This window comes from Saccostrea echinata, unplaced genomic scaffold (assembly GCF_033153115.1).
Source record: "Saccostrea echinata isolate AGI-Se365-2 ecotype Australia unplaced genomic scaffold, CSIRO_AGI_Sech_v1 ptg000001l, whole genome shotgun sequence".
Taxonomy (NCBI): domain Eukaryota; kingdom Metazoa; phylum Mollusca; class Bivalvia; order Ostreida; family Ostreidae; genus Saccostrea; species Saccostrea echinata.
The window spans coordinates 41,363,757-41,376,609 of NW_026889750.1; the positions used below are offsets into that span (position 1 = coordinate 41,363,757).

Sequence of the window (12,853 nt, forward strand, 5' to 3'; positions counted from 1 at the left end):
AATCTTGATATTTGAAATCATTTTCATGACATTTAAAATTAAATACTCTTATGATTTCTGAAATTCAGATTTGCCACAATTAGTTAAAAATCTTCTTTTCTGCAATTACAAATAGCTACAAGCAAACAAGTTTAGCACAAACATTCAATACTTTTAAATGGGGTCGGAGTCACATTTAGCTCATTACTTCTAATATTTCTTTCTTTATTTGTTTGTTTATTTATTTGTTTGTTTGTTTATTTCTTTATTTGTTTGTTAAATAGATTTGTGGAAAAAATATGGAAATTTTCTTTCATATCATAAAGTATATAATAATTTGATATATCCACATTTCTTCGCATCATTCACTATTTTAATTACACTTGAAAATTAAATTTGCTGTATATTTAGAAGAACTAGCAAAAAACTACAGCTTAGTACCTTACCCATACATTTGACAACACAAATATTGATTAAATCATTCTCTTCCTACCTAACTCACCAATGTACGTATATAATGTGAATACTGGCATTTGCGTGTTTAGGTGCTATGCTTATTCTTCTTGTTAAAAAATAATTTAAAAATTAAGTGACTATTTAAAAACACATACAGGCATACATTCTGTTCAAAATTATTTTATTTCATTTATTTCATTCAGTAAAAATAATGTCGGGATCGAAGAACAAAAATTATCATCAAAATCCTTGTCAGTTGTAAGTTTTATAAAACAAAAACAGAGAGTAAGAGAAGGAGATGTAGAATGACATTGAATTCAAAAATTTGTCTGCTTCTACAGTTCTAGTGAGTTCTACGAAAGTCGTACTAACGATTGCAACTATTCTGTTCGTTCTCAGGTTTGACATGGGACAATGAAGAAATGATTGGACTTTTTAGAAAAATATGTTTCATTTCAGAACAATCTAGAGGACTGAGATTTATTTCACAGGCTCCTTCAAACAGAAGAAAACTGTATTCTATTGGTACTCTTGACTTAAAACATTAGTAATATGGGTATCTGTATTTATTGAAATGCACACTAATGATATGTTTAACGGCGTGACCGTTGGAGTGAGCGCAGAAATGTCTATTGAAGCATAAGATAATAAATACAAATGCCTTTCTACTTACAGTGACCTAAACATTTGAACAGAGATGAACAAGCCCAGTACCTTAAATTCGGATTTTCATACATTTAGCCTAAATTGTGATGTCAGATGAATGACACGAAAGCTTAGAAGTCAATTAATTTGCATTTTTATACCACCTTTACTGTCGCAGGCAGGCCGAGTGGTCGCCACAAAATAGGAAAACAAGGACTAAGTTCTTTGAATTATTGATCACATTTTATTGGCTTTGTACAAATTTAAAATTTCAAGATGGTTCGCTGTTTGGATTGAATGACTTCCTGGACCAAATGGGATCTACAAAATTATTGTAAATTATATACATTATAACAATTGTATTTAAAATATACTAACTGGATTCATGCTCGTGCATATCATAACATTTATTGTATACTTTACATTTTCTGCATACTGCATTTTACTGCAAATACTCTAGCATATTACTGCATACTGCATTTTACTGCAAATACTCTTGATAGCATTTTACTGCATACTGCATTTTACTGCAAACACTATAGCATTTTACTGCATACTGCATTTTACTGCATACTTCACACAATATATGAAATATTTGCGTACTATACACATGTACTTTACACCATACATTGTAGCTACTACATACTTTAATATAATAATACATGTACTATTAGAATAATACTTTAAATGATAGCAATGCACACATTACTCAATCAAATAATTTACATCAAAATTAAGAACTAAGGTCCTTGGCCATTTCAGGAAACTGTATAAGATAAAAACCTTTAAATCAATAAAACAAACTTACCTCAGAAGAGATGTGAAAGTCTGGTCAATTACTTTATCTACTACTGTAAATACTCGAGCAAGTCAAGTCCGTCTGCTCTACTCAATTGCTACACCCAAACTGACTACAAAACGGCATGGGATTTAAACCCGCCAAGTAAATTCTACTGAACAAATAAAATGTTATGGAATATAGTTATGACATTTAAGTTAGTTACAGGTAAACTTCGGTATCTCGACATCAGATATGTCGACAACCTGGGATATGTCGACATCCTTCCACAGTCCCGGCAGTATTTACTATATAAATGATTTGCAAAAACTCTATGTCAACCTCGGTAATGTCGACAACCCAGGTTATCTCGACGTATATTCACAGTCCCAAGAGCAAAATTTACCTGGCATATGTCGACATCAGCAATTTTCTGCTCCACTGAACCTAACTGTTTGTCAGATAGGGTCGCTCGTCACACACGGACGACTCTGGGTATCTTGACGTCGTCAAAGTTTCTTTCACACCCATGTTTTGACTGCAGGCTGCTTAATTAATTTTATAGACTGTGTTTGTAGGTGAATCCCAAGCCCCTTCGGCGTCTCTGAGAAGTTAATTGAGCTTGGGTAATATCATTGCTAAATCTAATTACAATGAATAACAAACACACTGAAAAATTCAAACTAAGGAATTAAAAAAAAAAAAATTTTAATGATATTTTGTAGTTTAAATGTATTCAACAGGAAACAATCCAATTAATGACACGATTGACCGAATCAGCCGTAATTCGTGCATCTGTAACATCACTACGTTAGTTTAGATACACAAATCTCTTTAAAAAAATTAATTTTAATGTACATTCTTCCTGAATGAAATAAGAAAAAAATAATCCGCATTTAATTTTTTTTACCGTATATCGGATGTCGATTTTATACGGTTCAAAGTTTATAGAGCGCATTTTGTATCCTGTTCTGACGAAAAGGCAAGTTATACGCGAATGCAGATCAATGCTGTAACTTTGTGCTGAAACTGTGTGAATTTAGAAAGATTTTGATAAAGAACACGTTTAATAAACAAGATTTTTAAAATAACTTCTTAGATTTTTAATAAAAATAGAGGAAATTCTGAAATATGTTGAGCTACAGTCTATATTAAAGTCATGTACATATAATAAGCTTGTCTGTTTTGCTATGCAATGAAATCTTGGACGTCAAGTCTCAACTCTGATATCTTGACACCTCGGATATCTCGACATTTTCTGATGGTCCCGTTGATGTCGAGATAACGAAGTTTACCTGTATTTACATAGCGAAAAATTGTATTGTTAAAATATATGAAACCATGTTTGGATGTTAATTGTGACATTTACTTTTTCTAGCATATTATTTTATTCTTTTCTTTTTGAATAAATACCATGTAGTGGTTTGGGCCATATATCATCCTGGTTAGATCAGTGGTTAGAGCACCTGATTAGTACTGCAGGGGTCCCAGGTTCAAATCCCTTGTCCATCCATAATTTTTCTACTTTCCTGCTACATTTGGTGCCACTGACCACCTATCATCTTGCAGATGAAAGTCATGCCAAGGGCTAAAGAATCTGGGTTGTGTGTCATCAAGAGAAAAGACAATTTAAGGAGGGAGGAATGTAGTGGTTTGGGCTATATATACAGGGAAATTGGCTTGAATAGTTCAGTGGTTAGAGCACATAACTAATAATGCATGGGTTTAGGGTTCGATTCCCAGTCCAGCCATAAGTTTACTTTTCTATTACCATATAACAATATTTAGTTAGAGACTGAGAGCATGCATACATGTCATTTAAATTGCTACTTTTTAGGACAATTAATCTAAATAATATCTAATTTCACTTGCATTATTGAACAAGAAATGCACAGGGTGCAAGTTCATTGTGAAAAACCTTCATATATTGAAGAAAATTCATGATATTCATTTCAGTTAGGAGCAAAATCATGATTACTTATGTGTTGTGTCCAATTTTGAATTTTAGCTGATATTTTTTAATTGCAAAATAAAAATGAATGGAAAATGCACGCTGTATTATATATACTAGTGTTAATATCAGTAGTTGTAAAGTTTTGTTTTTTATGTTACAGGTTGCCTATCCATAGCAATTACAACTGCAGGGTAGGGCATAATAATTACTTTATTGACTAGTGATGTGTCTAGAAACTTTCATGATTTGAAAAAGATTGACATTTTGAAAAGAATGTCAAGTGTGTCAAATCTGAATCTTTGTTTGTGTTTTAGTACCTGTAAATGAAGACAATTCATGTAGCATACAATATATTATATTTTCATGTAAATGAGTTGAATTTGATTCTTCAAGAAAAATTTGTTTAAAGACATTGTTACCCTCTGAATAATGAAACCACACCCTCCAGCACAATAGAATGTTGACATGGTCAACATTACTTGATGATGTGTGATATTCCAAAAAAAGTTGACTGTGCAGAATCTACGTGTATGCATGCATGGTTCACTGTTATTTGAATCTGTATAAAACATTCATTATAATATAATAAATACTACATGTAGTTGAGGGTAAAATTGAAAATTTTCATCCCTCAAAAACCATTGACCTCAGCTGTGCCTCGGTTGACAATGGTTTTCTTGGGGTGAAAATTTTCAGTGTTACCCACAATAAATGCTACATGCAGTATTTATAAAAGAATAAAAAAATGATCAAAATTTTAATTTTCTAACAGGTTTTATGTCGTGAGATACAGTATCTTACATGATACAAACTTTCGAACTGTGACACAGTCAACAGCATTAGACAGAGATAGATACAAACAGTACAAAAATCCAGAGGATATTGCTGAACTTCAAATTAAAGGTAGACATCATTGAACATATTTTTAGGCAAATACACATGAAAGTATTTCTGAGGAGCAATGGAAACAACAGTAAAATAAATTTAGTGTAATTCACTTTTAGAATCTTAGTGAAAATTGATATACATTGTATTTGCCATTTATTTGCATGTATTATACGATGCCCAGTGTAAGATGCCTCTCAGTGGTCTCATGAAGTAAGCCACATTTCCCAGTGTTACCTGCTATAAATCTCAGAAATATAATCTTAATCTCTCCAAGTTTATGTGTTGAAGTCTGTCTCGACTTGTTATCCATACATTTTATTCTGGATATGTTAAAGAGTTAGAGAATTGTGAAACTAAACAGTCACCAGCACTTGTCAGTCCTGATTATCAGTGTGTGAATTAGTTTACATAATAACTATATGCTCTGTTAACTGGATGTTCAAAGAGGTCACACTTTTAACATTCAGCACAAACATTGTTAATTAACTGAATTGTAAGGTATTCCGAGAAGCAAACAAAATTTTCTTGAGGATTTTTGTGTTATTTGTGTAAGATACAATGTCATGTATTGCAGAATAAAGGCACATCTGAAAATGTGTACTCTATTTGCAAATAACATACAAGAACTTTTTGTTTAAGTGCAGATATACAGCATATTCAATTGTGATTTCATAATTCTAACAGATCACCAGAAACCAAAAAGAATCTTCAATTTGAAAGACAAGTTAGGTAACTATATCAAATCTGTATTTCTTCTATTGTTTTGCATGTATGTTAAATGTACATGAAAACTGTATGCATAAATATTTATTTGTAGAACTGACTATTATAAAAATGGAAAGTAAAAGCATCATTTTATTCATTTTGTAGGAAATCAGGTTGGAGCACATATACCAGTATCTCTAATAGGACTCCTTCATTTTAATGATCCACACATGCTGGTTTTGCTGACCCAATCAGCAGACCCTGCAAAGAGAAAGAAGGCAGTTCAAACTTTGGGGACTATCCATCATTGGCCAGGTGAAGATCAAAGCCAGTTTAATAAGTATTAACTAAAAAACACTATTGTATTCATTCACTGACATTTTTTTAGGAGGGGGGGGGGTATGGAAGGTGTTGTATTGCTTTTTTTTTGTTTTTTTTTTGTTTGTTTGTTTGGTTTTTATTTATTTATTTATTTTTTTTTTGGTCATTTTGTTTTGCTAATCTAGCTAGCCTTACTTAAATAAGTTACATTTTGTGATGAATATTTTTTCTTTCATGTCATTTGTTTATAATAAGCTTTTTGTATATTTTTCCAATAATTACTGAAAAAAAATTCAACACAACAAGCTTCAAGAAAGCATCATGAAGTTAAGTGATTTTTTTTTCCTCCCAGTGGAAATACTATAATTAAGGAATATTGAAATAGATTAAAGTCATTTACATATCCATTTTGAAATCAATCTAGCAGGATAAAATTAAAGAGATACTTCATATAATGCAATATAATTTATTAAAAAAGAAAGGTCATAATAACAAGATTTTAATTTTCAGTAAGCAGGAGATGACTCTAATGAACATTGCTGCTCAATGTCTTTTGTTTACTGTAAACCAACTATTATTTGCATCATCTTTTATTCGTGATTCGTCAGTTTGAAATCAATCCGCGACGATTAATTTTTGTGACAGAGGAAACATTCTCTACAAATACAAAGCAAAATAAATGGTTCGTGGTGATTAATATTCACGAGTTAAAGTAGATTGCGAAACTCACGAATATTACTGGCACGCAAATAAAAAGTGGTTTACAGTATTTTATTTAAGTTTGTATGTTTTTTAGATATGTGAAATGTACAATTTGAGATAGATATACCTTCTGATTAACAATAGGTAATGTGATTATGCAATACATGTACATATACTAAGTTAAGTGAGATTTTTGTTTCTTTATTATCTACTAGATGAGAAATATGAATGGGTCAGGAAAGCTTGTGATTCCAGAACATTAGTTGGATTAGCTAGGACAGAAGATGTAGATGGGCGATTTTTTACTCCATTTCCTACCCCAGACAAATTAGAGGTACAGTGCTCTACAGGAACAATCTGTGTATCTGTCTGTCTTTGATATTGATTGGTCTAACTCCTTATCCTGCTGTGTGTTTGTTCATCCATCTAGCCGTTCATTTTCCCCTTTTTGTTGCGAAAGTGAGGGAAAATTAATCTCAATCATCTGTCAGTCAGTCCCACTGTCTGTCTGTCTGTCACAAAAAACTTTAACCTTGGTCATACCTTTTGAATAAGAAAAGATGGGGCATCATATTTCACATTTACATTATCTGTAACAAGATCTTTCTAAGTAAACTATGATTTTTGACCCTGTGACCTTGACCTTTAAATATAACTTACTTTTTAAAAATTATAACATTAATGGTTACTTTTGAATAAGAGAAGATGAGGGATTCATGTTTGACATGTGTAATACCTGTGGCAGCCTTTCCAAATGTACTTTGATTTTTGACCTTGTGACTTTGACCTTGAAGTTTGACCTGCTCTACAAAAAAAACAAACGATGATGATAACTTTTGAATGAGAGAAGTTATGGCATTCTTATTTGACATGTGCATTACCTGTGACAAGGCCTTTCTAAATTTACTATATTTACATTTGCCGATGTCTTTCCTTGTATGACAATACTAAATAAATTGACTTTCAATTTTCAATGACATGCATATGGTCACATAGTCAGACTTTCTTGTGTATTGAGAGCAAACTGCACGAGCCATTTGGAAAGTTCCGATTGTAACGTCACAAGACGTCATAGGTACTTTATGTTGCATTTCCATAACAAAGTCAAAATAGTGCCTATTTTTCCTTGTAACATGAATAAAAGTAAAATATAAATATAAGAAATAAAATATCATTTTATAGAGTTTCACTGGGATATGACATGAAGTCGGTACCTGATCAAATCTACTATAATGCCCTTCGGGCGTTATAGAATTTGATCACGTGACCGTCTTCATGTCATATCCCAATGAAACTCTAAAAATCATATCTTATTTCTTAAATAGTCTTTGGCCCCTTGACTTTGAAGTTTGACCTACTTTTCAAAGAAATTAACATTAGTGATAACTTTTTAACGAGAGAAGATAGGACATTCATATTTGACTTGTGCATTACCTTTTACAAGACCTTTCCAAACTTTATGATTTTTGACTTTTTGACCTTAACCTTAGAATTTGACTTACAGGAATTTTCAAAATTTTTAACATTGGAAATAATTTTTGAATGAGAGACGATAGTGCTTTCATATTTTACATGTACATTACCTGTGACACCTTTCAGAAAGATCTACATTGTATGATTTTTGACTTCTTGATCTTGACCTAGAAGTTTGATGCAGTTTTAAAAAACTTAAATCTTGACCATAATGTAACTTTTATTAATTCAAAAATTTTAATTTTTTGTTTGATGGACAGACAAGACAGGGCACATGGACAAGACAGTTACAATATGCCATAAATGTGTCCCAACCACTAAAACACCAAAAACAGGGGACTACAATTCTTTTAATTTACTTGTTTGTTCAGATTTTCATCTGCTTTGGTATGATTTGGTTTAATTTTTTGGGCCCTTCATCAAGATAAGTGTGCTTTATAATAATCACCTGTTCGTTCATTTGTAACAGAAATGAGAAAATTTGAACATTGTTAAAAAAAAAAAAATAGCAGTAAGGGTTAAAATTGCTCTTTATTTAAATTTTGAAATGATAGTTTAGTAATTAGTTTCATCTGTAACTTGCATTTTTCATGCATAGTATAATACACCATATATTGTTCTTTATCAAATCTTGCTGATAATATCATTTTTTTTTCAGGGAGATCTGGAGTCTGGGTTGAAAGTTTTATTGTCCTCGTTGCCAAAAGATGGCTTCAGCAAATGTTTGGAGTATTTTACAACACAGGCCCTGATTGAGGGGAATATAGAAGAAGAGCGAGTAAGGCATATATAGTGCCAGGAATGCATTTGTAGATCTGTTCTATTTATTGAATCTACCATATACATGTAACCCACGAAATTACACCCCCATGAATTACAATGATTCCACAGTATTCAAGATGTGTGCATGTCCTATACAATGGGGATGAATTGATTTTAAAAGAGTGTGTGGGAAACTTTTGTTAATTTCTTGCACTCAGCATACCAACATAGTAGTAACTAAGGCAGATTATTGGTAGTTATGAAAACACACATTAATGAAGTGCCATATCATTCCACATGTGAAATAAATTGGACTCCTTTTTATCTGTGAATGTTCCATATGTTTACATAGATATCGGTGAACAATTTTGTGTTTTCCAGGCAAGTATCATGAAAGTTTTTTTATAATCCAAAGTATATCTATATACATTAATATTATCATTCATGAATATACCGGTACATGTATTTAGGGAGGATACTGGAGTTTTGGAGGACCTGGGGTTGATTTTGCTAAAACAGTTAGCAGAGGGCCAGAAGAGAGGGTGGAAATTATCTGCCTACAAGCTCTGATCAGTCATTCAAATGTAAGTAAGAGTCTTCTCAAAGGTGTCTCTAGGCATCAAGTTTATATTGATAAAAAAATGTATGTACTTAATGTTCAACATATAGTTTATAGAAGAAACAGAGGTGAGGAGTGATGATGTCCAAGATTAGGCCAAACAAAAAAATATGTGTGGTTCCGGTTACACCTCCAAAAAAATTAGGGTAGGTAGGTAGGGATTTTTTTTTTTTTTTTTTTTTTTTTAACAAAATGATTTTCTTAATTATTCTAAATAATACTTATCACTACTTTGCAAATGACATTTAGATGTGGTGTGATAAAATACTAGTCAGTATTGGTAGGGGACGCCTACATGCTAGCTTGCTTTGGATTTAACACTAATAAACACTTGCACTATGTTGTGCAAGGAGGCCGTCATTGCTGAAACTAAAACTTAAACTGGAGCCATTGATGGAAATTGGGGAAAACTTCAGAAAAAATATGAAAATTGTCAAAAAAAGTTTAGGGTTGGGGGGTATAAAATAGGGACGGTCGGGTAACCGGAACCACACATATTTTTTTATTTGGCCTTAGAGGGACATTTAACAGCTCCATGGCTTCCATGCCGTAGTGTAGCCCCCTGCATAGGGGAAAAAATAGGATAAAAATTTAAAGAAAGTCAAGTTTGTGACTAGACACTCTTGGGTTTTGAATTCATCTGTTTGGATTTCCACATACATTTATTGATCTTTCCCCATTACTTTTTCAATTAACTGAAAACTTTGTTCTCAGGGTTTGAGATATTCTTCTGAATTTTTTTTTAAATAAAACATGCTTTTCTGCTCTATTGCTGGATGAATTAAGAAGTACATGTACAGTAAAACTTGTTTAGTATGAACACGGATATTGCGAATTCATGGATATAGTGAAATTTTCTTGGATCCCCAGCGATATAAATTTAACAAATTTCTTACACGGATCTAACGAATTATGGATATAGCAAAGTACTGTACAGCAGGAAATTAACTCGCGGAGATAATATTCGCTATATTCGCAGAAATAAAAATTCCGCGAATTCAACATACAGTGAATAATTCTTCAAAAATTGATAAGGATAAATTGAAATATTACCGATATTTGTGATTAGATTCGGTAACTCTATTTACGTTTCCTTGTAAACATAAAAAGCAGTAATTAATATAGCAGAAATGTAGACTGTCTTCCTTATTATGAGGGTGTACGGATCAATCACTAACAAGTAGTTGTTGTTTTTTAAAAGCTTAATTGATAAATAAACATCTAAAACTAACATTTAATTCTGCCACCCAGTAGAGGCGCCATGTAATTATCTATAAAACATGTATTGTTAGAATTCACCCGTGCATATCACTCAGTCTTATTATCTTTAATGAAGGCACTTACGTAGTAAAGACAACACTGTTACACATTAATTCAATTTTATTAACAGTTCAACATTCTGACGATCAGTACTGACAACTGATTTAGATTCAGAGGGATTAAAAAGACCTGCAGTAAGTACTACTCAGTACTCTACTCAAAACATACCTATTAATGAACGATCACCTGCCAAAGAGCTTCTTCTTCTTTTTTTTTTTATATACGTTTCCCATTGTTTGGGATACGACTGGAAATCACTTAAATAAAACACTCGCGTATAGACTCATATGTATTTCAAAAATATTTAACAAAAAGAAAGAAAGAAAACAAGAGAAAGAAAGAAGAAAATTTATATGAATGCATAACAGTGTAAATCGTACAACATTTTGTCTTCCAATCGGGATCAGTACGGTGTTTCAATCTATTTAATCGGGTTCAGAATCGACACAATATGCAAGGAAAATACTTGCAGTGCGGAAAAAGTTTTTGTATAATTTTTCATTTCCGCGAATTCAAACGACCGCGATTTGCTGCAAGTTGAACAAATCACGATCTTTTCCGACCTAGATTTTAACCTGCTGTACAGTAATCTCACAGGTCCCAGTGACTTCGTTATAAGCGAGTTTTACTGTACAAAAGGTTCAGCAGTAAGATCAACACAAACCTTGAGGTTCGTTTTGAAATTCACGTTAGGAGTATTTCATCTGCTTTTTTATATACATAATTTATTTCCCATATGTGTAGCAGTGAGCATAAATGGCATATACATGTATTAAACTTCCTATTAAAATGATTGACTTGTGTTTTTCTTTTGAAGGAGCCACATCATTGCTTTGAGATGATGAAAATGGGAGTACTACCACTTCTACAACAGACTTACCACAAGAGAAAATACAGCATAGTGATGAGGAGACAGATTGCTAGAATTCTGGGGAATTTGTCTGTACATGAAGAACTACATCCAGAAATCATTAAAGGGGGTAAGAGAATCTCAGGGGAACATGGTTACTGTTGGAGATTGTGCAATTATTCTTCTGTAGAGATCACTGAAAGGGCTTACTTAAAACCAGTATTATTTGCAGTTAATTTTTTTAACCCCTGGCAAACATAATTTGAAAAGGTTTATAGGAATCACCTAAAATGTCTGTAAGTCTCTGTCTCAATTAGGAAGTTATGGCTCAGACATTGACAGACAGACTGTCTATCTATACAATTATGTCTAGACGATATCTTTGTAACTGAGAAACATTGGAAGCTCATACTTGGCACAGAAATTGATTATAATCGGGGGGGGGGGGGGGGGGGGGGGGGGGGGGGGGGTCTGGTCCATAAATTTATCAGTGAGAATCATTGGATGCAGCAATTTAAAAAAAGAAGTACAGGTGATAATTAGCATTGATAAGTTATGTACATTCGTGTATAAAATTTCATTAAGATTCTTAGAGCCCTACCTGAGTAAGCATAGTTGTAATATTCTTTAGCAATGAAGGTACAGATGCCCAGTTATACAACAGGACATATAAAGTCACATTACTGATTACAGTTCAAACCTTGTTATCTCAAACTTGATGGGATCGAGAAAAAACCTCAAGATATCTGAGGATTTGAGATGTAGAGGTTGCAATACATATAGAAAAAGTAGTTGGGCCTTCCAACTCACTTCAACATATCCATGGTATTCAAGATATGGGTGTATGAGATACCAAAGTTTAACTGTTCTTAAATTGTGTATTCATTTTTTTTTCGGGAATAGAGGTATTGTACTTTGTATCTAAAAATTACCTTCATTCTTGAAGTAGCTGTCAGAGTACAAACTTGCATATGCTTTTTAGCTCACCTGAGCTGAATTTTTTTCTGATCACCTGTTGTCTGTCGTCCGCTGTCTGTCTGTCCGTCTGTAAACTTTTCACATTTTCAACTTCTTCTCAAGAACAGTTGGACCAATTTTAACCAAAGTTAGTACAAAGCATCCTTGGGTGAAGGGGAGTTTAAATTATTAAAATGAAGGGCCAAGCCCCTTCCAAGGGGAGATAATCAAGAAAACACAAAAACAGGGTGGGGTCATTAAAAAATCTTCTTAAGAATCGCTGGACCTTAAAAGGTGAAACTTGTGTGAGAGCTTCCTAGGGTAGTTTAGATTGTAAATTGTTCAAATTGGTCCTCAAGGGTAGTTTGGGGCCACAATAGAAAATCAAAGTTTTACATTGAAAGGTATAGGAAAAATCTTTTAAAAATCATATTCTCAAGAACC

The 12,853-nt window shown here is 32.7% G+C and overlaps 1 protein-coding gene across 1 annotated transcript in view; it reads left to right on the top strand.

Moving 5' to 3' along the window:
* The first annotated feature begins 800 nt into the window (after positions 1-800).
* Positions 801-12,853, top strand: part of LOC133197554 (uncharacterized) — a 42,395-nt gene continuing 30,342 nt past the window's right edge. Inside the window, exons 1-9 of the mRNA XM_061333648.1 lie at positions 801-960; positions 3,973-4,003; positions 4,585-4,715; positions 5,385-5,429; positions 5,571-5,720; positions 6,644-6,762; positions 8,560-8,679; positions 9,134-9,247; positions 11,420-11,582. Of these exons, the coding sequence (XP_061189632.1) occupies positions 858-960; positions 3,973-4,003; positions 4,585-4,715; positions 5,385-5,429; positions 5,571-5,720; positions 6,644-6,762; positions 8,560-8,679; positions 9,134-9,247; positions 11,420-11,582 (976 nt within the window). The 5' untranslated portion in view covers positions 801-857. The remainder of the gene's footprint in view (positions 961-3,972; positions 4,004-4,584; positions 4,716-5,384; positions 5,430-5,570; positions 5,721-6,643; positions 6,763-8,559; positions 8,680-9,133; positions 9,248-11,419; positions 11,583-12,853) is intronic.